The 26170-nt window shown below is 36.4% G+C and overlaps 1 protein-coding gene across 1 annotated transcript in view; it reads left to right on the top strand.

The window, feature by feature from the left end:
* CFAP47 (cilia and flagella associated protein 47) overlaps positions 1-26170 on the top strand; it is a 546463-nt gene that overhangs the window by 166383 nt on the left and 353910 nt on the right. The window contains 2 exon segments of the mRNA XM_089904937.1: positions 12677-12872; positions 18937-19147. Of these exon segments, the coding sequence (XP_089761063.1) occupies positions 12677-12872; positions 18937-19147 (407 nt within the window).

Below are 26170 nucleotides of genomic sequence, written 5' to 3'. Positions count from 1 at the left end.
TCCTCTAAGAGTTTGATAGTGTCTTGCCTTACATTTAGATCTTTAATCCATTTTGAGTTTATTTTTGTGTATGGTGTTAGGGAGTGTTCTAATTTCATTCTTTTACATTTGCTGTCCGGTTTTCCCAGCAATAGTTATTGAAGAGGCTGTCTTTTCTCCACTGTATATTCTTGCCTCCTTTATAAAAGATAAGGTGACCATATGTGCATGGGTTTATCTCTGGGCTTTCTATCCTGTTCCATTGATCTATGTTTATGTTTTTGTGCCAGTACCATACTGTCTTGATTACTGTAGCTTTGTAGTATACTCTGAAGTCCAGGAGCCTGATTCCTGAAGCTCCCTTTTTCGTTCTGAAGATTGCTTTGGCTATTCGGGGACTTTTGTGTTTCCATACAAATTGTGAATTTTTTTGTTCTAGTTCTGTGAAAAATGCCAGTGGTAGTTTGATAGGGATTGCATTGAATCTGTAGATTGCTTTGGGTTGTAGAGTCATTTTCACAATGTTGATTCTTCCAATCCAAAAACATGGTGTATCTCTCCATCTATTTGTATCATCTTTAATTTCTTTCATCAGTGTCTTATAATTTTCTGTATACAGGTCTTTTGTCTTCTTTTGTAGGTTTATTCCTAGATATTTTATTCTTTTTGTTGCAGTGGTAAATGGGAGTGTTTTCTTGATTTCACTTTCAGATTTTTCATCATTAGTGTATAGGAATGCCAGAGATTTCTGTGCATTAATTTTGTATCCTGCTACTTTTCCAAATTCATTGATTAGCTGTAGTAGTTTTCTGGTAGCATCTTTAGGATTCTCTATGTATAGTATCATGTCATCTGCAAACAGTGACAGCTTTACTTCTTCTTTTCCAGTTTGGATTCCTTTTATTTCTTTTTCTTTTCTGATCGCTGTGGTGAAAACTTCCAAAACTGTGTTGAATAACAGTGGTGAAAGTGGGCAACCTTGTCTTGTTCCTGATCTTAGTGGAAATGGTTTCAGTTTTTCACCATTGAGGACGATGTTGGTTGTGGGTTTGTCATATATGGCCTTTATTATGTTGAGGAAAGTTCCCTCTATGCCTACTTTCTGCCGGGTTCTTGTCATAAATGGGTGTTGAATTTTGTCAAAAGCTTTCTCTGCATCGATTGAGATGATCATTGGGTTTTTCTCCTTCAGTTTGTTAATATGGTGTGTCACATTGAATTATTTGCATATACTGAAGAATCCTTGCATTCCTGGAATAAACCCCACTTGATCATGGTGTATGATCCTTTTAATGTGCTGTTGGATTCTGTTTGCTAGTATTTTGTTGAGGATTTTTGCATCTATGTTCATCAGTGATATTGGCCTGCAGTTTTCTTTCTTTGTGACATCTTTGTCTGCTTTTGGTAGCAGGGTGATGGTGGCCTCGTAGAATGAGTTTGGGAGTGTTCCTCCCTCTGCTATATTTTGGAAGAGTTTGAGAAGGATAGCCGTTAGCTCTTCTCTAAATGTTTGATAGAATTCGCCTGTGAAGCCATCTGGCCCTGGGCTTTTTTTTGTTGGAAGATTTTTAATCAGTTTCAGTTTCAGTGCTTGTGATTGGTCTGTTCATATTTTCTATTTCTTCCTGGTTCAGTCTCACAAGTTTGTGCATTTTGAAGAATTTGTCCATTTCTTCCAGGTTGTCCATTTTATTGGCATAGAGTTGTTTGTAGTAATCGCCCATGATCATTTTAATTTCTGCAGTGTTGGTTGTTACTTCTTTTTCATTTCTAATTCTATTGATTTGAGTCTTCTCCCTTTTTTTCTTGATGAGTCTGGCTAATGGTTTATCAATTTTGTTTATCTTCTCAAAGAACCACCTTTTAGTTTTATTGATCTTTGCTATCATTTCCTTCATTTCTTTTTCATTTATTTCTGATCTGATCTTTATGATTTCTTTCCTTCTGCTAACTTTGGCGTTTTTTTTTTTCTTCTTTCTCTAATGACTTTAGGTGCAAGGTTAGGTTGTTTATTTGAGATGTTTCCTGTTTCTTAATGTAGGATTGTATTGCTATAAACTTCCCTCTTAGAATTGCTTTTGCTGCATCCCATAGGTTTTGGGTCATCGTGTCTCCATTGTCACTTGTTTCTAGGTATTTTTTATTTCCTCTTTGATTTCTTCAGTGATCACTTCATTATTAAGTAGTGTATTGTTTAGCCTCCATGTGTTTTTATTTTTTACAGGTCTTTTCCTGTAATTGATATCTACTCTCATAGCATTGTGGTCAGAGAAGATACTTGATTCGATTTCAGTTTTCTTAAATTTACCAAGGCTTGATTTGTGACCCAAGATATGATCTATCATGGAGAATCTTCCATGAGCACTTGAGAAGAATGTGTATTCTGTTGTTTTTGGATGGTATGTCCTATTAATATCAATTAAGTCCATCTTGTTTAATGTATCATTTAAAGCTTGTGTTTCCTTATTTATTTTCATTTTGGATGATCTGTCCATTGGTGAAAGTAGGGTGTTAAAGTCCCCTACTATGATTGTGTTACTGTCGCTTTCCCCTTTTATGGCTGTTAGTGTTTGCCTTATGTACTGAGGTGCTCTTGTGTTGGGTGCATAAATATTTACAATCGTTATATCTTCTTTTTCGATTGATCCCTTGATCATTATGTAGTGTCCGTGTCTCTTATAATAGTCTTTATTTTAAAGTCTATTTTGTCTGATATGAGAGTTGCTGCTCCAGCTTTCTTTTGATTTCCATTTGCATGGAATATCTTTTCCCATCCGCTCACTTTTAGTCTGTTTGTGTCCCTGGGTCTGAAGTGGGTGTCTTGTAGACAGCATATATATGGGTCTTGTTTTTGTATCCATTCAGCAAGCTTGTGTCTTTTGGTGGGATCATTTAATCTATTTACATTTAAGGTAATTATTGATATGTATGTTCCTATTCCCATTTTCTTAATTGTTTTGGGTTTGTTATTGTAGGTCTTTTCCTTCTCTTGTGTTCCCTGCCTAGAGAAGTTCCTTTAGCATTTGTTTTGTAAAGCTGGTTTGGTGGTGCTGAACTCTCTCAGCTTTTGCTTGTCTGTAAAGGTTTTAATTTCTCCATCTAATCTGAATGAGATCCTTGCTGGGTAGAGTAATCTTGGTTGTAGGTTTTTCTCCTTCATCACTTTAAATATGTCCTGCCAGTCCCTTCTGGCTTGCAGAGTTTTTGCTGAAAGGTTAGCTCTTAACCTTATGGGGATTCCCTTGTGTGTTATTTGTTGTTTTTCCCTTGCTGCTTTTAATATGTTTTCTTTGTGTTTAATTTTTGATAGTTTGATTACTATGTGTCTTGGCATGTTTCTCCTTGGATTTATCCTGTATGGGATTCTCTGTGCTTCCTGGACTTGATTAACTATTTCCTTTCCCATATTAGGGAAGTTTTCAACTATAATCTCTTCAAATATTTTCTCAGTCTCTTTCTTTTTCTCTTCTTCTTCTGGGACCCCTTTAGTTTGAATGTTGGTGTGTTTAGTGTTGTCCCAGAGGTCTCTGAGACTGTCCTCAGTTCTTTTCATTCTTTTTTATTTATTCTGCTCTGCAATAGTTATTTTCACTATTTTATCTTCCAGGTCACTTATCCGTTCTTCTGCCTCAGTTATTCTGCTATTTGTCCCTTCTAGAGAACGTTTAATTTCATTTTTTGTGTTATTCATCATTGTTTGTTTGCTCTTTAGTTCTTCTAGGTCCTTGTTAAATGTTTTTGTATTTTCTCTATTCTATTTCCAAGATTTTGGATCATCTTTACTATCATTATTCTGAATTCTTTTTCAGGTAGACTGCCTATTTCCTCTTCATTTATTAGGTCTGGTGGGTTTTTACCTTGCTCCTTCATCTGCTGTGTGTTTTTCTGTCTCTCATTTTGCTTAACTTACTGTGTTTGGGGTCTCCTTTTCACAGGCTGCATGTTCTTAGTTCCCGTTGTTTTTGGTGTCTGTCCCCAGTGGCTAAGGTTGGGTCACTGGGTTGTGTAGGTTTCCTGGAGAAGGGGATTAGTGCCTGTGTTCTGGTGGATGAGGCTGGATCTTGTCTTTCTGGTGCGCAGGTCCACTTCTGGTGGTGTGTTTTAGGGTGTCTGTGGCCTTATTATTATTTTAGGCAGCCTCTCTGCTCACGGATGGGGCTGTGTTCCTGTGTTGCTAGTTGTTTGGCATAGGGTGTTCAGCACTGTAGCTTGCTGGTCATTGCGTGAAGCTGGGTGTTGACATTAAGATGGAGCTCTCTGGGAGATTTTTGCCATTTGATATTACGTGGAGCTGGGAGGTCTCTTGTTGACCAGTGTCCTGAATTTGGTTCTCCCATCTCAGAGGCACAGCACTGACTCCTGGCTGGAGCACCAAGAGCCTTTCATCCACACAGCTCAGAATAAAAGGGAGAAAAAATAGAAGGAATGAAAGAAAGAGGATAAAATAAAATAAAGTTTTTAAAATAAAAAATAATTATTAAGAAAACAATTTTTTAAAGTAAAAAAGAAACAAAAATGGATGGACAAAACCCTAGGACAAATGTTGAAAGCAAAGCTATACAGACAAAATCACACAGAAGAATACAGATACACACTCACAAAAAGAGAAAAAGGGGAAAAAATAATATATCTTTGCTCCCAAATTCCACCTTCTCAACTTGGAATGATTCGTTGTGTATTCACGTATTCCACAGATGCAGGGTACATCAAGTTGACTGTGGAGATTTAATCTGCTGCTCCTGAGGCTGCTGGGAGAGATTTCCCTTTCTCTTCTTTGTTCGCACAGCACCGGGGGTTCAGCTTTGGATTTGGACCCGTCTCTGCGTGTAGGTTGCCTGAGGGCGTCTATTCTTCACTCAGACAGGATAGGGTTAAAGGAGCAGCTGATTCGGGGGCTTTGGCTCACTCAGGCCGGCGGGAGGGAGGGCTACAGATGTGGGGCGAGCCTGCCAAGGCAGAGGGCAGCATGATGTTGCACCAGCCTGAGGCGTGCAGTGCGTTCTCCCGGGGAAGTTGTCCCTGGATCACAGGACCCTGGCAGTGGCAGGGTGCACAGGCTCCCGGGACGGGAGGTGTGGAGAGTGACCTGTGTTTGCTCACAGGCTTCTTGGTGGCTCCAGCAGCAGTCTTAGCGTCTCTTGCCTGTCTCTGGGGTCCACGCTGATAGCCGCAGCTCATGCCTGTCTCTGGAGCTCCTTTAAGCAGTGCTCTTAATCCCCTTCCTCGCGCACCAGGAAAGAAAGAGGTAAGAAAAAGTCTCTTGCCTCTTCGTCAGCTCCAGACATTTTTCCCGACTCCCTCCTGGCTAGCTGTGGTACACTAGCCCCTTCAGGCTGTGTTCACGCAGCCAACCCCAGCACTTTCCCTGCGATCTGACTGAAGCCCGAGCCTCACCTCCCAGCTCCCGCCCGCCCCGGCGCGTGAGCAGACAAGCCTCTCAGGCTGGTGAGTGCCGGTCGGCACCGATCCTCTGCGGGAATCTCGCCGCTTTGCCCTCCGCAACCCTGTTGCTGTGCTCTCCTCCGCGGTTCCGAAGCTTCCCCCCTCCGCCACCCACAGTGTCCACCCACGAAGGGGCTTCTTAGTGTGTAGAAACCTTTCCTCCTTCCCAGCTCCCTCCCACTGGTGCAGGTCCCGTCCGTACTCTTTTGTCTCTGTTTTTTCTTTTTTCTTTTGACCTACCGAGGTACGTGGGGGCATTTCTTGCCTTTTGGGAGGTCTGAGGTCTTCTGCCAGCATTCAGTAGGTGTTCTATAGGAGCAGTTCCACAGGTAGATGTATTTCTGAGGTATCTGTGGGGAGGAAGTTGATCTCTGTGTTTTACTCTTCTGCCATCTTGAAGCTCCTCCTGCCATTTCTTAATAATTAGTTTTTTGGGAGTGTGTTGTTTAATTTTCATGTATTTGAGAATTTCCCAAATTTCACTTTATTATTGATTTCTATTTTTGTTCCATTTTTGTTGTAGAACATACTTTGTATGGTTTCAGTCATTTTTAATATATTGAGGCTTACCTTACACTCTAAAGTATGGTCTACCCAGGAGAATGTTCCACATGCACTTGAGAAGTGTATGTATTTTGCTCTTGTTGGGTGGAATGTTCCATAGATGTGTGTTAGGTCTAGTTCATTTATAATGTTGTTTAAGTCTTTTATTTCTTTAGTGATCTTCTACCTACTTGACTTACCCACAATTGGGAGTGGAGTATTGAAGCTTTATAGGGTTATTATTTAGTTATTTATTTGTCCTTTCAGTTCTACCAGGTTTTCTTCATGTACTTTGTGGCTCTGTTAAGTGCATATATGCTTAAAATTGTTATATCTTCTTGATGGTTTGTTCTCTTATCAGTACATATAATGTCCTTATTTATCTATAGTAGCAATTTTTTTCTTAATATTTATTTTTTCTAAATTTATCATAGCCACCACAGCTCTCTTTTAGTTATTATTTGCATGTATATCCTTTCTCCATCCTTTTATTTTCAACTGAGTTGTGTTTTTGAATCTAAAGGTGTCTCCTGTAGATGACATGAATTTGGATTATTTTTTAAAGTTTATTTTACTTATCTCAGCCTTTTCATCACTGTACTGAATTATTTTATATTTACTGATTAATTACTAATGAAGTTAAGGAAAGATTTACATCTGTCTTTTTGCTTAACATTTAACTTCCCTTTTTGTTTCTTTCCTAATAAAATTCTGAGGTATTTTCTTAGTGACTTCCCTGGAAAATACTAGTAACATCTTACTTTTTAAAATGTAATTGAGAGTAATACCAAGTTCATTTCAACAGTATGCAAAAACTTTGCTCCAATATAGCATCCCCTTTCTTTGTACTATTATTGTCATGCAAATTACATCTTTGCACAATATAATCCCATCAACACAGTTTTATACTACTTTCTTATACTTTTTTTCTGTGTAGTTTTAAGGTTTTCTTTTCCTTTTACTGAAGTTTAGTTGTACGATATTGCATACATTACAGGCATGTAATATAATGATTCACAATTTTTAAAGGTATACACCATTTATAGTTATTATAAAATATTGGCTATATTCTCCATACAGTACAGTATATCCTTGTAGCTTATTTTATACCTAGTAGTTTGTACTTCTTAATCCCCTACTCCTATATTGCCCCTCCCCCCTCACCCCTGATAAGCACTAGTTTGTCTCTATATCTGTGAGTCTGCTTCTTTTTTGTTATATTCACTAATTCATTGCATTTTTGTTTCAGATTCCACATATGAATGATATCATACAGTATTTGTCTTTCTCCATCTGACTTATTTAAATTAGCGTAATGCCCTTGAAGTGCATCCATGTTGCTGCAGCCACTGTGGAAAACAGTATGGAGGTTTCTCAAAAAACTAAAAACAGAACTGCCATATGACCCAGCAGTTCTACTCCTGGGTATACATGCGAAAAAAATAAAAACACTAATTTGAAAAGATACATGCACCCAAATGTTTGTAGCAGCATTATTTACAATTGCCAAGATATGGAAGCACCCTAAATGTTCATTAACAGATGAATGGATAAAGATGTGGTATATATATATATATATACAATGGAATACTACTCAGCCATAAAAAGAAAAGAAATTTTGCTATTTGCAGCACCATGGATGGACTTGGAGGGCATTATGCTAAGTGAAATAAGTATGCATTTAAAAAAAATCAGATAGTCAAGGAAAATAAAAATAAAACTACTTTTATATTATCATTTATATTTACTCATATATTTACCTTTACCTCTTTATTTCTTTCTGTGATCCAGTTTACTGTCTAGTTGCCTTTTATTTCAGTTTCAAGGGCTCCCTTTAGTATTTCTTCTAGAAAAGGTCTGCTGGTGATGAAGTCTATCAGTTTTTGTTTATTTGGGAATGTCCTAATTTCTTCCTCATTTCTGAAGGATAATTTTGTTGGATATAGAATTCTTGGTTGACAGTCTATTTCTTTCAGTACTTTAAATATGTCTTCATACTGCATTCTGGCCTTCAAGGTTTTTGGTAAGTCAGCTGTTCACATTATTGAAGATCCCATATATATAATGAGTCACTTTTATTTTTCTGCTTTGAAGACTCTCTTTCCTTTGGTTTTTGGCCATTTGACAAATATGTCTGAGAGTAGATCTCTTTGAATTTATCTTACATGGAGTTCATTGAAATTCTTACATGTTTCATTTAATGGTTTTCATCAAATTTTGTATGGTTTTGGCCATTATTTCTTCAAATAGTCTTTCTGCCCTCTCTTTCTCTATCTCTGGGCTTCTCATTTTGTGTATATTGGTTTACTTGATATTGTCCTGTAGATCTTTGAGGCTCTGTTTAGTTTTCTTCATTCTGTTTTCTTCTGTTCCTCATACTGGAGGAACTCAACTGACATTTTTTTCATGTTGGCTGATTCTTTAGTCAGTTTAGATCTACTGGTGAAACCATGTTGAATGAATTTTTCATTTCATTTACTGTACATCAACTCCGCAATTTATGTATAATATATATTTATATATAAATGTGTGTGTGTGTATGTGTAATGTTTGAACTTTCTCAGGGACAGGTTCTACTGACAATTTTTTTTCCTGCATATAGATCATTCACTGTTGGTGTTTTGTGTGTCTCAAATTTTATTTTTGAAAATGGGGCATTATAAGTAATGTAATATGGCTACCATGGAAATGAGAACTTCACTTCCACTCAGTAGTTGTTGCAATTTTTGGTTTGTTGTTATTATTGTTACTGTTTGTTTGTTTAATGACATTACAGAACTAATTCTGTAAGATTTGTATTCTTTTTCTTATGTGTCCACTGAACTCTCAATTTAGAGCTCATCTAATGATTAAACAGTGATTTCCTTAAATGCTTTAAATCAATAAGTTGCCCATACTTTGCCGAGGGATTCTGTGCATGTGTTGGGGCATGTCACTGACGGATGAATGGACAAAGAAGATATGGTATATCCTTACAATGGAATATTATTCATCGTTAAAAAGGGGGACTTCCCTGTCTGTCCAGTGGTTAAGACTCTGCACTTCCACTATGCTAAGTGAAATAAGCCAGTCACAGAAAGACAAATACTGCGTGATTCTACTTATGTGAGATACTAAATTAGTCAAACTAATAGAAACAAGGAATAGAATGGTGCTTTTCAGGGGCTAGGGAAGGGGGAAATGGAGAGCTGCTAATCAGTGGGTATAAAGTTTCAGTTATGCAAGACGAATAAGTTCTAGTGATCTGCTGTACAACATTGTGTCTACATATAAAAATACTGTAATATACCTTTAAAATGTGTTAAAATGGTAGATCTCGTATTAAGTGTTCTTATCACAATAAATTTTTTTAAATGTGGGGATAAGAGGTATCTCTCTGCATCTGTACATTTCAAATAACTAAAAAATTCCTCTAGTCTTTTTTTTTAATCAGAAAACTGTTAGGACAAGTTAGTCTCCTTTTGGACAAGTTACAATGGTAGCATTTTGATTTTTGACTGAAAGTCTGTTTTTCTCTCCACCCCTGGCCCCGACCGAATCCCTTTGTCCTAAATCTGATCCACTGTCTAACTTTTTTACACACACCCCCCCCACTTATGTGCAAACCATGATTCCAATAATCTTATTAACATAACTTCTCACCCCCAGGTCACAGGGCTTTGGAAGGACAGCGTAATAAGCAGCACAGAAAGCAACTTGTTTACTTTTCCCAGCCTCTTGAGAGATGTGGGTCTCTAATTAACTTAAGATTTCTTTTAATCACACCTAGTGAGATCTTGTCCTTGTTCTTTGTGCTATCCTGTAGCATCTGCCGTTTTATCCTAGCAGGCATTGGTGATTGATTACACTTTTGTTCTGCCATTTTCTCTTCTTGTAATCTGACTGTGGTATAAGCCTTTTATTTCAAACCATGGTCAGGGCTTTTATGTCTCCTATTTCCTTTGCCTTGTAGGTGGAACCTTTGCCATCAATATCACTTAAAGTAGGGCAAATATATTTTATCTCCACTTTGGGTAGAACCTGTTATACTGCTAACCAAGCAGGGCTCCTTTATACTGTCAGGGCTTTCAAGAGTTTGAGTGAGGTGGGTTTTAGTTTTCACTCCCCCTTTATTGCTCTTCCTTGGACTGCCGCAGGGATAGAGGCAGGGCTGTGATAGTATCTGTTATCCGCACTGGTATGTAGGCAAATCATCAATCCCTTCTGAATCTTAACCACTGTTCTTGAATCTAATTTGTGTGGCTAGACTCTCACTCCCCTTGGATAAGATTGTTCTTAGTTCTCATGTAAATACCCTCAATGTTTCCTGAGCCTGACACCCAGGATGTGCATATCTTAGAAGATTCTCAACATGAGAATCCATGCAGAAGATTCTCCACATGAGAATCCGTGCTACATTAAAACATAGAATTGTTCAGATAATGAGCTTTAGGAAGTGAAGTTATGGCAACTACCTTTTTTAAGCAGACAGGAGCAAAGGAACAGCAGGAAGGTGCTTGTAAAAACATCTATGCACGCTTTTTTTTCTCTCTCTTTGAGGAAGTCTATACTACTATTAGTCTCTAATTGAAAGCGTCTGCTTAAGTACCTTTATAGTTTATATACTATAACTAAAGCATACCAAATGTCATTTCCAGACTATTTTTCTATTTAAAAGGGTATTATAGTAACTTACCTGTTTTTCTTCCTAATTATTCTTACTTATGAAGCAATGTTAGGATTACAGGCTCTTGTATATGCTATTTGGGCCTATCCAGATTCCCATTACTGGGCTTTTCCATCCCTCTCTCAGTTGTGGCTGTTGGTTCCTGGCAGGTTATGTTTGTCCCTTTCTCCAGGGGATTGCCCTTGGCTGGAGGAGGATACCTCATGAAGAGACATCAAGGAGATTAAGTCTAACCACCACTACTACCTCAGGTGACCCAACCCACTCCCTCCCACCCCCTCCCCCTGCTCTGTCTGATATCCCAGAGCTCCCTGTGGAATCAGGTTGAATCTGGATTCTAAAACTACAGCTTCTCATAGCTTCTTGCCCTGCCCTGTTCTGCTTCCCTCCTTTACCCACAGGTTCCTCCTGAGAGCACTCCCTCAGTAAATCACTTGCATTGGGATCTCTCGGACACTACTATGTTTTACACATGTGGCAATCTAATAAAATACCCGCGGCTAGCTATGTTAACAACAGAAAAGGCAGGATAAGAACCTATTACCGCTTTTAAGCTTTTTAGAGAGTTCATTGAGCTGTGTGTTCGCTTTCTCCATAATATTCTGGTAGCACAGTATTGCATTAAGTCTATGTCCAGCACATCTCTTAGCCTGGCCTTGTATATGCACTTTAGATTTATGTGTGAGAGACAGTACATAGGATACTGTGATTAGTAGATTTTTTAAATGTTTCATCTTTTATTACCTCTGTTTAGAACTCTGAAAAGATGATAGAAAACATCAAATATTCCCTGCATTCTGAAGTTTACTTTATAAAAATTATTAGGTTTCATTATATATTTCTTAGTATTTCTTCTTAGTTTCTAATGTGTCTGGTCCTAAAAGAAATAGTATAAAAGGTAGTCCAGCTAAAGCCACCACCTGTATTTCTATACAGAGCTTCTCCTTTATGTCCTTATCAACATTTATATCCAGATGAAATGGACTGAATCATCTAGAAGGAAATAAGAAACATTTCCATTTGCCTTTTCCTGCAGTATGGGGCTGAACCCAAGCAGTCAAACCTATAGGCTCCTTCCTTAGGATCTCATCCTAACTCTTAAAAAAAAATTAAACATGCCTATAACACCTTTATATAACTTACATCTCAGATGAGAGAGAAGGCATACCTGAGCTTAAAAACATGTGTTACTGAATCCCCAGTAGTCTTAGTTTACACAAGGAACCCCCTTCTCCATTATCCCAGAAACCTTTAACACTTCTAAAACCCAGGAATAATCTCAAAGCAATCCATTCAAAACTCAGAATTCAGTAAGTTTTTGATTTCTAAAATATAACTTTGAATTCATACTCATGAGATCACATTTTTCTGCCTATGAGACTTATGTTTGGGGATTTGGGTCTTAAAAGGCATTGGCAACTGGCTCTGATGGCACCTGTTGTCCAAGACCAGCCTGCTGCTTCTGTGCTGAGCCTTCTTCTCCTACACAAACTGCCTTTCCTCCTGTGAGTTGCCATGTGGCAATTTCCTATCTTTTCCTACCAGGTGAAATTGGCCAGTCGACCCTGACAGCCTTACATAAATCTAAAAATCTGCAAGAAAGCACATTCCTTTCATCTCAGCATATCCATTTCTCAGTATTCCCTGAGATCTTTATGGCAGTTATCTGACCTCATCTTCATGCTGCATATACTAAAGGGATGGGCAGCTCCTGTTAAGGCATGGAAAACAATTAGAAAAAGAAGTCCTGTTGTACTGTTTCCCCAAGGTATGTGTATTTGCCCATAATAATGAAAATCTACTGTAAGGAGACGTACTCTATTTCTAGACAGAGTGCACTTTAAAAGATTTTTATTTCAATGACACCTCATTACAAGTCTTAAGTTCCTTGGCAGGATAAATCCAGTTTCTGGGTAATCTATTCTGCTCTACTGAGCTGTAACTTCATAGTACATCTTAATATTTAGTAAGGTTTAAATTATGTAAATGCTTTTTGGTGTGTGTGAACTAATCTAAAATACTTAAAACATGTTTTTCTTTCATTAGAACAGCCTAGAAAATACACAGCTGATATTCCTATACATTTAAATGATAATCCAGTTTGCTATTGAATGTTATATCTGGTTGGAGAGGTAAAATTACCCAAGTTATTGTTTGACCCTCCTTTCATATTTTTTAATCCTGTTCCTTTGGATGTAACAACTGTGATGGATGTCAACATTTTACCTCAAAACTATTTCAGGTAGATGCCTAATGTGAATTGACCACATTTTCTTTAGGTGCTTTTTCCTTTCTGTCTCTGTTATATGAGTCATGAACAGTGTCTGACTTGTTTCTATAGTTGGAGTGAACTACTAAAATATTTAACTGTACATTTAAATTAAAAATACCCCCAAAAAGCCCATTTAGTTGTCTCACCATTAGTCGTTTAATTTTCTGGTAAAAATTTTTGGTATATCTCTTTATGTGGTATGAGAAGCAAGCTTAAAAACTCAGTGTATTAGTTTTCTTTTGCTGTGTGACAAATTACCACAGACTTAGTGCCTTAAAACATGAATTTGTTCTCCCAGTTTCTTTGGGGGCGTAGGTGGTGGGTGGGTCAGGAGTCCAGGTTAGTTTAGTGTCCACTGCTCACGGTCTCAGTAGGCAGAGCTCAAGGTGTGGGCTATAGCAGCAGTCTCCTCTGAGGCTCAGTCCTCCTCCATGCTCTCTGGTTGTTGGCAGAACTAATCCTTGTAGTTCTAGCACTCAGACATCGTTTTTTTGCTGGCTGTTGGCTCGGACAACTCTCAGCTCTTAGAGGCCACCCTCAAGTCCTAGACATGTGGTCCCCTCCTCACAACATGGCATTTAACTCATTCAAAGCCAGAAGTACACCATCTCTCTGACTTTTCTCTCTCACCTGATTAAATTGGATCTGCCCTTGATTATCTCCCTTTGCTTACTCAAATTCCATTGACTAGGGACCTTCATTACCTATGGAAATTTCCTTTACTATTGCCATATAGCATAACTTAATCACCAAAGTGATGTCTCATCATATTTACAGATCCTGCCACCCAAGGAGTGGGAACTATGCAGTTTGTACACTAAGGAACAGGACCCTTGGTGGCCATCACAGAATTCTGCCTATCATGTGCACATACCATAGAGAATGCAATCTGTTTTCATTTTTTAAAAAATTTATGAACAGCTCAAATTCCCAGGACTGTATTGGCTTAGATATATTATGAACCCTCACATTACAAAACAAATAGAGCTTGTGTTTGTGTGTGTGTATATATGTATGTATGTATGTATTTATATATATATATATAAAACTGCTGGGCTGCTGAGAAGTGTGGGAGGTCTCTAAAGGGTATCAGATCAAGCCAAACCAGAAGAATACATTCTTATAAGCTGAAACCAGAGTAGGAGTGGTGAACTGTAATAAAATGCCAAATGCAAGCTTGTTCTTAAATTGGGACAACTTCAAGATAGGAAAACTTAATCTCTGATTCCTGGATTAATCTGGAAGAGGCTAAAATGGTTCCACGTGAGTAAGTCCTTCTATCTTTCAGCAGAAGCAAGCAAATCTTCTCTAGATCAGTCGTTCTTAAACTTTGGTGTATGTCGGAATCTGAATTTCTGTATAGGAAATTAAAAGAATGTATATGTAGATATTTAAAACTATGAAGATCATTTATCAAGATAGACAAATATAAGTCCAATATTTAAAATTCAATAGCATTTCAGCTTACAACATTTAGAACGTGCAACTGTAAAACTACTATTCATAAAAACATTAACAATTAAAGATAATAGGAAGAATTGTATGGAACTGTATGGAGAAAATTATAAAATTTAAGTCCAAGAACTCATAAATAAATGAAGATTTATACATATTCATGAATTGGGATATTTAATATTGTAAAAAGGACAGTTTTCTACAAATCAATTTAGATATTTCATGCAGCTGAAATAAAAATTCAAATAAATTTTTTCATAGAGATTGACAGGTAAAATTCTAAATTTTATATGAAAAAATCAAGGGTCAAGAGTAGCCAAGCCACCCCTGAAGAAAAAGAATAAGGTGAGAAGGGCTTGGCTTCCCAAATATCAAGACTAATAAATCAATGTGATAGTGGTGCAGTGATAGAGAAAATGTGCAAAGGAGTAGAATAGAGTTGAAAAAGGCCCACACATGGATGGATACTGAATATATGACAAAGGTAGTATAGATCTACGGAGCAAAGAGATTACTATTCAATAAATGGTGCTGGAATAATCGATTGTATGGAATATTTCAAACTGGATTCCTGTCTTAATACACGAAAATTCATTACACATGGATTGAAGGCTTAAATGTGAAAGGTCAAATGTAAAAAAGAACTTAGAGGACTTCCTTGGTGGCACAGTGGTTAAGAATCCACCTACCAGTGCAGGGGACACGGGCTCGAGCCCTGGTCCAGGAAGATCCCACATGCCATGGAGCAACTAGGCCTGTGCACCACAACTACTGAGCCTGTGCTCTAGAGCCCATCAGCCACAACTACTGAGCCTGCATGCCACAACTACTGAAGCCCGTGCGCCTAGAGCCTATGCTCTGCAACAAGAAGCCACCGCAATGAGAAGCCCACACACCACAATGAAGAGTAGCCTCCACTCACCACAACTAGAGAAAGCCCGCACGCAGCAACAAAGACCCAATGCAGCCAAAAATAAATAAATTAATTAAAAAAAAAAGATAGGCAATTGAATATAGGCAAAAAAAAATTAAAACAATTTTAATGTCTGTGGGTAGAGAAAGATTTCTTAAGCCTTAAAATCATGCTAACAATAAAATAAATAGCTGATACAAATTAATCAGAAAAATATCAAGTAACTCAACAGAAATGTTGACAAAAAGTTTCAATCACTTTCACAGATAAAACGGAAAATAAACACATGAAAACATATAATTGACCTCTTTGTAAACTTGGAAGTAAAAATTAGTGACTGCAATAAGATAGTATTTTGCTTGTCCTAGGTAGGCAAACATTAGTAAATCAGGTTACTAGTTACAGTGTCAGTGAGTAGGACCACACTGGATAATACTATGTAAAGTGTAACATCGGCATATTTCATAGCCCAACATTTACACTTCACAGTATATACAAGAAAAACTCATCAGGGAAATGCAAATCAAAACCACAATGAGATATCACCTCACACCTATCAGAATGGCAGTTGTCAAAAACACAACAAATAATAAATGTTGACGAGGATGTGGAGAAAAGGGAACCTTAGTTCACTGTTGGTGGGAGTGTATATTGGTGCAGCCACTATGGCAAACAGCATGGCAGTTCCTCAAAAGATTAAAACTAGAGCTATCATATGATCCAGCAATTCCAGTCCTGAGTATATATACAAAGAAAATAAAAACACTAATTCAAAAAGATTAATGCACCCCAGTATTCATAGCAGCATTATTTGCAATAGCCAGTGTATGGAAGCAATTTAAGTGTCCATCAACAAATGAATGGATAAAGAAGATGTGTATATATTCTACATATTCAATGGAATATTATCCAGTCATAAAAAAGAATGAAATTTTGCCATTTGCAACAACATGGATGGACATGGAAGGTATTATGCTTAGTGAAGTAAGTCAGATAGAGAAAGACAAATACTGTTATGTTTTCATTTATATGTGGAATCTAAAAAATAAAACAAATGGATATAACAAAAGGGAAACAGATTCATAGATACAGAGAACAAACTAGTGGTTGCCAGAGGGGAGAGAGGTAGGGGGAGGGTCAAGATAGGGGAAGGGGATTAAGAGGTACAAACTACTATGTATAAAATAAATAAGCTACAAAGATATATTATACAACACAGGGAAGATAGCCAATATTTTATAACTGTTTTTTGAATTTCTTTTTTTCATACAGCAGGTTCTTATTAGTTATCTATTTTATACATATTAGTGTATGTATGTCAATCCCAATCTCCCAGTTCATCCCACCAACACCACCCCCGCCCCGCTTTCCCCCTTTGGTGTCCATACGTTTGTTCTCTACATCTGTGTCTCTAGTTCTGCCTTGTGAACCAGTTCATCTGTACCATGTTTCTAGATTCCACATATATGCGTTAATATACAATATTTGTTTTTCTCTTGTGACTTACTTCACTCTGTATGACAGCCTCTAGGTCCATCCATGTCTCTACAAATGACCCAATTTCGTTCCTTTTTATGGCTGAGTAATATTCCATTGTATATATGTACCACATCCTCCTTTTCCATTTGTCTGTCAGTGGACATTTAGGTTGCTTCCATGACCTGGCTATTGTAAATAGCCAATATTTTATAATAACTTTAATATTGAATCACTGTGCTGTACATCTGAAACTAATATAACATTATAAATCAACTATACTTAAATAAAGTGCACGTGTACTACAAGGTATGCTTGAAATTAGTCATAGTTGCATTAGTCAGAATAGCAAAATCTGGGAACTGCACAAATGTCCAGTGACAGGTAAAGGGATAAATAATTTGTGATATATGTGTATGTGAATATTTCTATACCTGTGAAGTGGAGGAACTTCAACTAATGAGACAACTGTATTATGAATCTTAGAAAACAAAATATTGAGATTAATAAAAAGTTAAGGAAGACTACATATTTTGATATCCTTTATATAAAATGACAAAGCAGGAAAGTGAAACAAATTTTTATTTAGAAATATATGCCTATATATACAAAGAAATAGATGTAAAGAGCGGCTGGTTTACATCTTAAAATTATATAAATTGTGAGGATTTGTATACCGATGTGAATTGCCTATTAGCATTATTTTCATAAACTACCAGATCTTGGACCCACCTCAGAGCTTCTCTAGCTCAATACCTTATTTTACAGTTAAGCATTCTGAGATCCAGAGAAAATGAGTTCCATGTGTGATGTAATGGTTGGAAATAAATGAAAATTGTCCAAGTTGAGGAGCATAGAACGGCCTTTAGTTTCTAACATTTGGCCTGCAAGATATGATGAGTGCTTACTTATACCTCGGGGGCTTGCTTTAAATGCCATTTTGTGAGAGAGTGTAGTTCCTCAACCTTAACTTTACAGCTTTGGGATTCATAGTTTTTCCAAGACCCTATCTTGTAAGTAGACACTAAACTTTGTTGCTTAAATAGGAAATAGACATGACTTGAATTACATTGTACTAGAAAGTACTTTTTTTTGGTCAAGAAACGTCTCATATATGAATTAATCTTTTAATCTTTCAGCTTTTAAATCAATGTATAATGGTATCAATTTTAAAAATACCTCAAGTTAAAAGCTGAGTCTTACAAAACATGGTATAATGAAATGAGCATGTAAAAGGGACTGTAGAGATGATGTAACCTATTCTCATTATATATACAATAAAGTCAATAGCATTAATGACTTATCTGATTACAATTAGCAACAGAATTGGATTCAAACCTGATTTATAAACTGCTTTTTCATGTTTTATCCAGTGAACCATATGAGTTTAACTAATTCAAGTTGAGAGCTTTCTTTATTTCTTCTAGTTAATTAGCTGAATAATCTTCATTCTAATTAAAGTACTAGGGAAATATGATTCCCATTTGATAGCACTTCTTATTTGCTGTAGGAACCTACATATATAATAAAACAAAGTAATATGGTGAAATATTTATTGACAACTAAAATTTACCAAGTATTAATTAGAATTGAGGTGAATACTACATACTATGCTACTAAAAATCACAAACATTTTAGATTGGCTAAATAAATTATAGTATATAATGAAATATGCAAACATTTAGTAGAATTTTTTTGATAGTAATGATTGAAAAAATATTCATGATATATGTGTACAAGTGCTTAATTGTACCCAAATTAAAGAAAAATATCTGTATATGCATTTGTTAATGTTTAGTCTACATGCATTAAAGCTTTAGCTGTTCAAGCAGTAATTTCTAGTAAATTTTTGTCAGGACATATTTAAGGACAATGCTTTTAGCATGGCTGTGGTTAAAAACACATTGCACTTAATCAGGCATTTTAACCCTGTTATTTTAATCCTGACAGGTCAAAAGGAACTTTTGATCACCTCATGTAGTTCTTGGTTAAATCAACATATTATCAATTTTACTTATATTGTGACCAGAAAACGAGAGATGATACAAAAATATCTTTAGTAGTTGGGCATATTATTGTAGATATTTATTGTTTTAATTTTTCTAATGATTCAAAAAACAGAGGAAACCACATTTAAATCCAATTACTTGTGCATGTTTTGAGCTAAGTTTTTCTTTTAACTTTAAACAGGGATTCAATTTTCAGTGCCCAGATTTCCCCAACAAGGCTTCTTGATGGTGACGTGATTCAACCTCTTTCTGTGAATTTTCCAAAAGGCAGAGTCGTTTTGTGCTCTCCCAGTGGAATTAATGCTGCGCTCACCTGTCATCTCAGCTTCAAATCATCTAAACCTGTGTCATTTTTCACCAGTGTTCTTTTCTGCCATAGCAGGGGTAAGTGGTAAGGCATTTAAATGTAGATTCTTTTGTATCTGACAGTGAAGAATAATAGATTTATATTCTATACTATTATAAAATGTTTAAAAGAGGGACATCTAAAATAATGACTTTGGACATAAAGGTTTTTTAAGAAAGTTCCAAATGCAGTGTTGCTTTCACGAGAAACAGGGTGATAGTGGCTGCCAGCCTATACTCTGGGACTAGGCTGCCTGGATTTGAATCCTGGCTCTGTTAACTTTGGTGAAGTTATGTCATCTTCTGAGCCTCTCAGTTCCCTCATCTGTAAAATGGGCGTCATAGCAGAACCTATCTCATCTGTAATAATGAGAAATTCATTGAGTTAATTTTTATTGAGTAATTGTACAAGAACTGGCACAAAGGAAATGCTAAGTCAGTATTAAATGAAAATGAGAAACATCAGCACAATGAGTTTCCAAACAATTTGATTGTGTTACACGTTCCTTTGACAGACTCAAGGAAATTAAAGGACACCTTGGTTAAACCATGTTTCTGGATTTCTTACCTTTTAGGACCAGAAATTTCACTTTTACATTATACCCTGAGATGATTTGACTCTCCAAAGGGCAAGAGGTGAATGTATAGAGCAATAAAGTTTGTTAAAAATGTTTATAGTGTAGAGTGAATTGTATACTAAAGATGAATATGTACTCTATGTGATAATTTATTAACTTTTAGTGAGGTCATTACTATATAGCATATTTATAGTCTAAGGATTGATTTATGCATTAGGAATTAGAAGTGTGAGAGAGACAGATGGTACTGGAATGTTGCATCCAAGGCAAAGCGTGGCTGTATCCAGGACACGGTTCATGGAGTTCTGAGCTCCAGCTTCCATGTCCCTTTCTCACATATGTTGATGGATAAAATTATCTAAATTATACCTCTCAGACTCCTATTTTTCTCTTTTGATGCTCACAGTCCATCTTTTGTTGACATTAAAAAAAAACCCTTTTTTTTAATGGCGTTGCTTTAGGCTCCTCTCAAGAACTGAACTCCATGCCTCCATCCTGGGAAGTATTCTGTCCTTTTGTATGTTACTGACCTTGTTCATAGAAGTTTAACTTTACTTCCCTCTAGTCCACAAATTCAATGCCAAAAGCACTAAGTAAGGTGTACCTTTGAGCTCACCAATAAAAATCATGAATAACTTATCCATGAATGTCTTCAAGCTAATGAAGGCTCAGACCACGTTCACAAGGTGAGGAAGGAAATAGCTTCAGTAAATGTTGTGTGAGCTAGATGGCTTCTTGGACGGTGGTACAGTTGCCTCTAAGAGAGGCATAAACAGGTTTCATTGTTACAGTGTGTTGACGTCTGGTCAGCAAACAGGATGTAAGGAGACCTGACAACAGTCTTCAGAAAGAGGAGGGTCATATATTTGATGATTTTCTTGTCTTTTTGTTGTTGTGTGTTTCCTTTCAGCCTTGAGACTCATTTGCTCTTCAGTAGATTTCCCCACCCTTCTTCCCTTACCCTAAACTCCAATTCAACATTTAGCAGGTTTGGGATAAGGTAGAGCTTTTGGAACTAATTTAGAACCTTTGGAAATCATAAATGGGCTACAAAAGACTTTTCCATGTATAAGGAAACATTCCCTGGAACCTTAATAGTGACAAATCCTTTTACTGATGCCTTGTTAACTCCTTATCTGGTTTCCCATAGTGCATATGATCAGCTCTTCCTTCTCAACTCTCCGAAGCTGTCTTTGCCTTTCTCTCACTACACGTTTTTGATCCCATTGAGATAAATGAGGTTTTCCAGCAAGAACGTCCTCAAAAGCCTCCCTTTCACCTCAGCCTATTTGGAATAAATTTGATTCTTTTGATTCTTTTATTGCTTTTTATCTGTTAGTTTATATTTATTTGTGAGTAATCCTTGTGAGCTCTGCCCAAGGTACTGGGTAAGCAAGGATTAAATAGAAAGTGGCTTTTCCTTGATGGAGGTCAATATAGTAGGGAAGGTAGACTTTAAAAAAGTGTTGGTACCAATAGAGGTAAAGAGAAAATGCAACACAAAAGGAGCAACTAATAATGTCCTGGGGTGGGGGTGGGACTGGGGACGGCTGCATGGGCTTCTGAGTAAAATCTCAAAGGACAAACTACACTTGCTGATGTTTGTCCTAAATTAAAGACTTTATTTGCATCTGGTGTGTCTGTGTTGAGGCGCATGGTGCAATGAAAAAATGAAACCCTCATTTCTTTATGTTTTGGTTTTTTTTTACTTAGGTAAGACCATTTCATACCGTGGCTTACCTTGGAGGTGAACATGCTTGGCTTTTTTATTTAGTTTTCTTCTTTTGACTTTGTCACATTTGGTTTGGCTCACCTGGCTGTAGAACTATTAATTATAGCCTGCTAACGTGGCTGCTGGTATCCTCCACACTCATGTGTCTTCAGCTTGGTGGTTGCACATCCTGCTTTTCTTTTCCCTAAATTTCCAAAAAATCTGGGGTTTGAGGTTGTATATATCTATGGGAGGGATGGTGATGTGGGCAGAGTATTACAAGTTGTAAAAAAAAAAAAAAATGCACTGCATATGGAGGCTGAAACAGGCTTATTTTTGGGGAATATTTTGGGGTTTTTTTGGTTTGACGGATACTGGCCAGGCAAAGCTGAGAGACGAAGGTGAAAGAATAGCAGGAGCAGATTGTGAGAGTCTTGCACACTCTCTTTGTTATCCATGAGTAAGACATAGGACGAGAATGGGGATAGGCTGATTTTATGGAAATCAAAGCTTGGATAAATACAGGAATCATGAGGTCAACAGCTGTCAATTAACACAGGTCAAATTCTAGGTCATAGGCTGGATATCATGGACTCCACACGACAGCCCTGAGATGTGGATGTTTTTAGATCTTCATCTCTGTTTTACAGAAGAGATATAAGGCCCATAGTGTGAGATAACTTGCCCAAGTTTACTCACATATTAAGTGGGAGAGCCAGGAATTTGAACCAAATTTCTGTTTCCAAAGATTATGCACTTAGTCACATTCTTTTAACACCACTTAGATTGTATAGAATCATATAGAAATTTTATTATAGGTACACTCTTTTGAGAATAACACTGTCATATGTCAGCTATAGACTTTACAAAGAATAAGAAAAGGAAACTTTACATTTTCCTCTTTTCCTATTCCTTTGCATCTCTCATCTTTCTCTCTCTCACACACACACACCCCTATCTTATAAGTACCCTTATATAATAAATTTATTTTAAAGTAAATAACATTTTAGTTTCTATATTGCCTTTCAGTACCAAGAAATTTAGTTTATAATTAAGTGCATTTTGGGTTGCAGGTCTTAAATAGGCTATATGTTCTAGAATTAGGGAAGTGATCAAGAAATATCCCCTGAATAGAATACATTAATAAATATTCCATGTTTGATACATAGTAATGATAGTAATTAAAGTTACTCAATAAAAACTGAGATGTTATTCATTTATTTTTATTGATATATTAATTTATTGATGAGGCAAAAACCCATAAATTGTCTCCATAGTTATAGGATGAAGTGAATGTTTATAGTTTCAATGAAGAAGCCTGTTTTACAACTGCCATCAGTAAACTCTACAGAAGATATTTAGTTAAAAATAAATGTAGGGCTTCCCTGGTGGCACAGTGGTTGAGAGTCCGCCTGCCGATGCAGGGGACACGGGTTCGTGCCCCGGTCCGGGAAGAGCCCACATGCCGCGGAGCAGCTGGGCCCGTGAGCCATGGCCACTGAGCCTGCGTGTCCAGAGCCTGTGCTTCGCTACGGGAGAGGCCACAACAGTGAGAGGCCCGCGTAACCCAAAAAATAAATAAATAAATAAATAAATAAATGTATTATATATGGGTACTTGTAAGATATCATATAACTATTTTAGATATTTTAAATTAATAGTGTTTACAAAAGGCTTCAAATCAACTTATGAAATTGAAACCCAATACCAAAACCAATGCTAAACTGCTCTTTTGAAATTGTACATTTCACATCAATAAAGTTTCAAAATGAAAAACATATTCCTTGTAAAAATTAAAATATTTTCTTTTCCTACAAAAAAGCATGTACTTATTACTGAAACAAATTTATATCTTATTTTAGAAGTTTATGGTTTTATGTGGGATTTTTATGTCCATTTATAGTTGCTTAAGTGATATGAAGAATGGTTTTTGTGATTTTCAAAAGAAACAAAGTCTTTGTTTGCAGAACCAGAATGGATATTCCTAGCCACTGTGTTTCTAAGATAAATTATTTAGAGTTTTCTTTAGTTTAACATCACCTAGATATTGGGTAGCACCAGTAAAGTAATGTCATTGTTTATGCTGAATTATCTGATTAGCTGTGATATTCTAAATACAGAAGACACTGGTTTGTTGTAATTTCTGTCTTCCAAAATTAATAACTAGCCTTTCCATCTATTTTCTAAGTTATAAAAAAGTATTATTTTATGGTTAAAAAAAAAAAAAAGAATGGTTTTTGAGGGAGTCAAGGAACCCAATAGTAAAATACAATTCCTTCCTTGCTGCTTTTCGAATTAACCTCTATTTTAGATTAACTGATTATCTTCCTTATGTGCTCATCACTTCAATTTTTTCTTCTTGACTTTCCTTATTTTTACTTTTGGCATATGAAGTAATACTATAGGGGTATGTGTGTGTGTGTGTGTGTGTGTGTGTGTGTGTGTGTGTGCTAGTGAGAGAGACAGAGGGAGAGTGAGAGAAGCAATATATATATATATATATATATATATATATATCTCCATTAGTTATCTGAGTAAAATGGCTAGAATATGTTTTCTTATCTTTGGGTTTTGTTTTTTTTTTGAGTATCTAGAATATATATATATTTTTTTCTGAACTTAACATTTTAGTTTTTTTATTGCCTTTATGTGCCAAGGTATTTAGTTCATAATTATATGAAGTACATTCAGAGCTACAAGTCTTAAATAGGCTATATTCTCTAGAATTAGGGAATTAATCAATAAATGTTCCCTGAATAGAATAACAGGAAGTCCCTTACATAGATAAGACTTGTGGAAACCATACTGAGAAATAATCTGCCTTGAATAGGAGGCGTTTGTTAAATGTTGATAAGATGAGTGAACTTACAAAATGAATGCAGGTGACTGCCCAGCCTCTTTATTTATTTATTTTTTAATTTATTTTTTTATACAGCAGGTTCTTATTAGTTATCTATTTTATACGTATTTTACATATTAGTGTATATACATCAATCCCAATCTCCCAATTCATCCCACCCCCACCGCTTTCCTCCCTCGGAGTCCATACGTTTGTTTTCTACATCTCTGTCTCTCTTTCTGCCTTGCAAACCGGTTCATCTGTACCATGTTTCTAGATTCCACATATATGCGTTAATATATGATATTTGTTTTCCTCTTTGTGACTTACTTCACTCTGTATGATAGTCTCTAGATCCATCCATGTCTCTACAAATGACCCAATTTCGTTCCTTTTTATGGCTGAGTAATATTCCATTGAATATATGTACCACATCTTCCTTATCCATTTGTCTTTCAGTGGGCATTTAGGTTGCTTCCATGACCTGGCTATTGTAAATAGTGCTGCACTGATCATTGGGGTGCATGTGTCTCTTTGAATTATGGTTTTCTCTTGGTATATGCCTGGTAGTGTGATTGCTGGGTTGTATGGCAGTTTTATTTTTAGTTTTTTAAAGAACCTCCATACTGTTCTCCATAGTGGCTTTACCAATTCACATTCCCACCAACAGTGCAAGAGGGTTCCCTTTTCTCCACGCACTCTCCAGCATTTGTTGTTTGTAGATTTTCTAATGATGCCCATTCTAACCAGTGTGAGGTGATATCGCATTGTAATTTTGATTTGCATTTCTCTAATGATTAATGATGTTGATCAGCGTTTCATGTGCCTCTTGGCCATGTATATGTTCTCTTTGGAGAAATTTCTATTTAGGTCTTCTGCCCATTTTTGGATTGGGTTGTTTGTTTTTTTGATATTAAGCTGCATGAGCTGTTTATATATTTTGGAAATTAATCCTTTATCCTTTGATTCGTTTGCAAATATTTTCTCCCATTCTGAGGGTTTTCTTTTTCTGTTGTTTACAGTTTCCTTTGCTGTGCAAAAGTTTTTAAGTTTCATTAGGTCCCATTTGTTTATTTTTGTTTTTATTTCCATTACTCTAGGAGTTGGGTCAAAAAGTATCTTGCTGTGATTTATGTCATAGAGTGTTCTGCCTATGTTTTCCTCTAAGAGTTTGATGGTGTCTGGTCTTAAATTTACGTCTTTAATCCATTTTGAGTTTATTTTTGTGTATGGTGTTAGGGAGTGTTCTAATTTCATTCTTTTACATGTAGCTGTCCAGTTTTCCCAGCACCACTTATTGAAGAAGCTGTCTTTTCTCCACTGTATATTCTTGCCTCCTTTATCAAAGATAAGGTGACCATATGTGCGTGGGTTTATCTCTGGGCTTTCTATCCTGTTCCATTGACGTATCTTTCTGTTTTTGTGCCAGTACCATACTGTCTTGATTACTGTAGCTTTGTAGTATAGTCTGAAGTCAGGGAGCCTGATTCCTCCAGCTCCATTTTTTGTTCTCAAGATTGCTTTGGCTATTCGGGGTCTTTTGTGTTTCCATACAAATTTTAAGATTTTTTGTTCTAGTTCTGTAAAAATGCCATTGGTAATTTGATAAGGATTGCATTGAATCTGTAGATTGCTTTGGGTAGTATAGTCACTTTCACATTATTGATTCTTCCAATCCAAGAACATGGTATATCTCTCCATCTGTTTGTGTCATCTTTGATTTCTTTCATCAGTGTCTTATAGTTTTCTGAGTACAGGTCTTTTAGCTCCTTAGGTAGGTTTATTCCTAGGTATTTTATTCTTTTTGTTGGCAATGGTGAATGGGATTGTTTCCTTAACTTCTCTTTCTGATCTTTTGTTGTTAGTGTATAGGAATGCAAGAGATTTCTGTGCATTATTTTTGTGTCCTGAAACTTTTCTAAGTTCATTGATTAGCTGTAGT

This window comes from Delphinapterus leucas, chromosome X (genome assembly GCF_059928025.1).
Source record: "Delphinapterus leucas isolate spDelLeu-1000000601 "Yukka" chromosome X, BTC_Dleu_Yukka2, whole genome shotgun sequence".
NCBI classification, from domain to species: Eukaryota; Metazoa; Chordata; class Mammalia; order Artiodactyla; family Monodontidae; genus Delphinapterus; species Delphinapterus leucas.
Note: the sequence above shows the minus strand (reverse complement) of the source record. Positions and strands in the feature narration are given on the sequence as shown.